The sequence below is a fragment of the Bacillus rossius genome, unplaced genomic scaffold, assembly GCF_032445375.1.
Source record: "Bacillus rossius redtenbacheri isolate Brsri unplaced genomic scaffold, Brsri_v3 Brsri_v3_scf1120, whole genome shotgun sequence".
Lineage (NCBI taxonomy): Eukaryota > Metazoa > Arthropoda > Insecta > Phasmatodea > Bacillidae > Bacillus > Bacillus rossius.
In genome coordinates, this window is record NW_026962147.1 from 1,441 (window position 1) to 5,709 (window position 4,269).

The following is a 4,269-nucleotide window of genomic DNA, read 5'->3' on the forward strand; positions in this document are numbered from 1 at the left end:
GGATGGGGATGGGCAGGTGGTGCAGGATGCAGTGGATGGGGTTGGGCAGGTGGTGCAGGAAGCAGTGGATGGGGATGGGCAGGTGGTGCAGGATGCAGTGGATGGGGTTGGGCAGGTGGTGCAGGATGCAGTGGATGGGGTTGGGCAGGTGGTGCAGGAAGCAGTGGATGGGGATGGGCAGGTGGTGCAGGATGCAGTGGATGGGGTTGGGCAGGTGGTGCAGGATGCAGCGGAGAGGGTTTGGCAGGTGGTGCAGGATGCAGCGGAGAGGGTTGGGCAGGTGGTGCAGGATGCAGTGGATGGGGTTGGGCAGGTGGTGCAGGATGCAGCGGAGAGGGTTTGGCAGGTGGTGCAGGATGCAGCGGAGAGGGTTGGGCAGGTGGTGCAGGATGCAGCGGAGAGGGTTGGGCAGGTGGTGCAGGAAGCAGTGGATGGGGATGGGCAGGTGGTGCAGGATGCAGTGGATGGGGTTGGGCAGGTGGTGCAGGATGCAGCGGAGAGGGTTGGGCAGGTGGTGCAGGAAGCAGTGGATGGGGATGGGCAGGTGGTGCAGGATGCAGTGGATGGGGTTGGGCAGGTGGTGCAGGATGCAGTGGTAGGGTTGGGCAGGTGGTGCAGGATGCAGCGGAGAGGGTTGGGCAGGTGGTGCAGGATGCAGTGGATGGGGTTGGGCAGGTGGTGCAGAAAGCAGTGGATGGGGATGGGCAGGTGGTGCAGGATGCAGTGGATGGGGTTGGGCAGGTGGTGCAGGATGCAGCGGAGAGGGTTTGGCAGGTGGTGCAGGATGCAGCGGAGAGGGTTGGGCAGGTGGTGCAGGATGCAGTGGATGGGGTTGGGCAGGTGGTGCAGGATGCAGTGGATGGGGTTGGGCAGGTGGTGCAGGATGCAGCGGAGAGGGTTTGGCAGGTTTTGCAGGATGCAGCGGAGAGGGTTGGGCAGGTGGTGCAGGATGCAGTGGATGGGGTTGGGCAGGTGGTGCAGGATGCAGTGGATGGGGTTGGGCAGGTGGTGCAGGATGCAGTGGATGGGGTTGGGCAGGTGGTGCAGGATGCAGCGGAGAGGGTTTGGCAGGTGGTGCAGGATGCAGCGGAGAGGGTTGGGAAGGTGGTGAAGGATGCAGTGGATGGGGTTGGGCAGGTGGTGCAGGATGCAGTGGATGGGGTTGGGCATCCACTGCATCCTGAACCACCTGCCCAACCCCATCCACTACATCCCGCACCACCGGCCCAACCCCATCCACTGCATCCTGCACCATCTGCCCAACCCCATCCTCTGCTTCCTGCACCACCTGCCCAACCCCATCCACTGCATCCTGCACCACCTGCCCAACCCCATCCACTGCAGCCTGCACCACCTGCCCAACCCCATCCACTGCTTCCTGCACCACCTGCCCAACCCCATCCACTGCATCCTGCACCACCTGCCCAACCCCATCCACTGCATTCTGCACCACCTGCCCAACCCCATCCACTGCATCCTGCACCACCTGCCCATACCATCCACTGCATCCTGCACCACCTGCCCAACCCCTTCCACTGCATCCTGCACCACCTGCCCAACCCCATCCACTGCATCCTGCACCACCTGCCCAACCCCTTCCACTGCTTCCTGCACCACCGGCCCAACCCCATCCACTGCAGCCTGCACCACCTGCCCAACCCCATCCACTGCATCCCGCACCACCGGCCCAACCCCATCCACTGCATCCCGCACCACCTGCCCAACCCCATCCACTGCATCCCGCACCACCGGCCCAACCCCATCCACTGCATCCCGCCCACCGGCCCAACCCCATCCACTGCATCCCGCACCACCGGCCCAAACCCATCCACTGCATCCCGCACCACCGGCCCAACCCCATCCACTGCACCCCGCACCACCTGCCAACCCCATCCACTGCATCCCGCACCACCATCCCAACCCCATCCACTGCAACGCACCACCTGCCCAACCCCATCCACTGCATCCCGCACCACCGGCCCAACCCCATCCACTGCATCCCGCACCACCTGCCCAACCCCATCCACTGCATCCCGCACCACCTGCCCAACCTCATCCACAGCATCCAGCACCACCTGCCCAACCCCATCCACTGCATCCCGCACCACCATCCCAACCCCATCAACTGCAACGCACCACCTGCCCAACCCCATCCACTGCATCACGCACCACCAGCCCAACCCCATCCACTGCAACGCACCACCTGCCCAACCCCATCCACTGCATCACGCACCACCAGCCCAACCCCATCCACTGCAACGCACCACCTGCCCAACCCCATCCACTGCATCCCGCACCACCATCCCAACCCCTTCCACTGCATCCTGCACCACCTGCCCAACCCCATCCACTGCATCCTGCACCACCTGCCCAACCCCTTCCACTGCTTCCTGCACCACCGGCCCAACCCCATCCACTGCAGCCTGCACCACCTGCCCAACCCCATCCACTGCATCCCGCACCACCGGCCCAACCCCATCCACTGCATCCCGCACCACCTGCCCAACCCCATCCACTGCATCCCGCACCACCGGCCCAACCCCATCCACTGCATCCCGCCCACCGGCCCAACCCCATCCACTGCATCCCGCACCACCGGCCCAAACCCATCCACTGCATCCCGCACCACCGGCCCAACCCCATCCACTGCACCCCGCACCACCTGCCAACCCCATCCACTGCATCCCGCACCACCATCCCAACCCCATCCACTGCAACGCACCACCTGCCCAACCCCATCCACTGCATCCCGCACCACCGGCCCAACCCCATCCACTGCATCCCGCACCACCTGCCCAACCCCATCCACTGCATCCCGCACCACCTGCCCAACCTCATCCACAGCATCCCGCACCACCTGCCCAACCCCATCCACTGCATCCCGCACCACCATCCCAACCCCATCAACTGCAACGCACCACCTGCCCAACCCCATCCACTGCATCACGCACCACCAGCCCAACCCCATCCACTGCAACGCACCACCTGCCCAACCCCATCCACTGCATCACGCACCACCAGCCCAACCCCATCCACTGCAACGCACCACCTGCCCAACCCCATCCACTGCATCCCGCACCACCATCCCAACCCCATCCACTGCAACGCACCACCTGCCCAACCCCATCCACTGCATCCCGCACCACCTGCCCAACCCCATCCACTGCATCCCGCACCACCATCCCAACCCCATCCACTGCAACGCACCACCTGCCCAACCCCATCCACTGCATCCCGCACCACCTGCCCAACCCCATCCACAGCATCCCGCACCACCAGCCCAACCCCATCCACTGCATCCAGCACCACCTGCCCAACCCCATCCACTGCATCCCGCACAACCTGCCCAACCCCATCCACTGCATCCTGCACCACCGGCCCAACCCCATCCACTACATCCCGCACCACCGGCCCAACCCCATCCACTGCATCCTGCACCACCTGCCCAACCCCATCCACTGCTTCCCGCACCACCTGCCCAACCCCATCCACTGCATCCTGCACCACCGGCCCAACCCCATCCACTGCTTCCTGCACCACCTGCCCAACCCCATCCACTGCATCCTGCACCACCTGCCCAACGCCATCCACTGCTTTCTGCACCACCTGCCCAACCCCATCCACTGCTTCCTGCACCACCTACCCAACCCCATCCACTGCATCCTGCACCACCTGCCCAACCCCATCCACTGCATCCTGCACCACCTGCCGAACCCCATCCACTGCATCCTGCACCACCTGTCCAACCCCATCCACTGCATTCTGCACCACCTGCCCAACCCCATCCACTGCATCCCGCACCACCGGCCCAACCCCATCCACTGCATCACGCACCACCGGCCCAACCCCATCCACTGCATCCCGCACCACCGGCCCAACCCCATCCACTGCATCCCGCACCACCGGCCCAACCCCTTCCACTGCTTCCTGCACCACCTGCCCAACCCCATCCACTGCATCCCGCACCACCGGCCCAACCCCATCCACTGCATCCCGCACCACCGGCCCAACCCCATCCACTGCATCCCGCACCACCTGCCCAACCCCATCCACTGCATCCCGCACCACCGGCCCAACCCCATCCACTGCATCCCGCACCACCGGCCCATCCCCATCCACTGCATCCTGCACCACCTGCCCAACCCCATCCACTGCATCCCGCGCCACCGGCCCAACCCCATCCACTGCATCCCTCACCACCTGCCCAACCCCATCCATTGCAGACTGCCACCACTAACATTTCAAGCCTTTTCTGCCACTACCCCAATA

At 64.8% G+C, this 4,269-nt stretch overlaps 1 protein-coding gene across 1 annotated transcript; it reads right to left on the minus strand.

Moving 5' to 3' along the window:
• Positions 1 to 1,725: 1,725 nt before the first annotated feature.
• Positions 1,726 to 4,019, minus strand: LOC134543522 (uncharacterized; the record flags this gene model as incomplete). Its single annotated transcript, XM_063388373.1, has 5 exons — positions 1,726 to 1,880; positions 2,052 to 2,139; positions 2,541 to 2,662; positions 2,834 to 2,971; positions 3,781 to 4,019. Coding segments are annotated over 5 exons (742 nt in total), but the record flags the coding sequence as incomplete, so codon positions are not given.
• Positions 4,020 to 4,269: the final 250 nt, after the last annotated feature.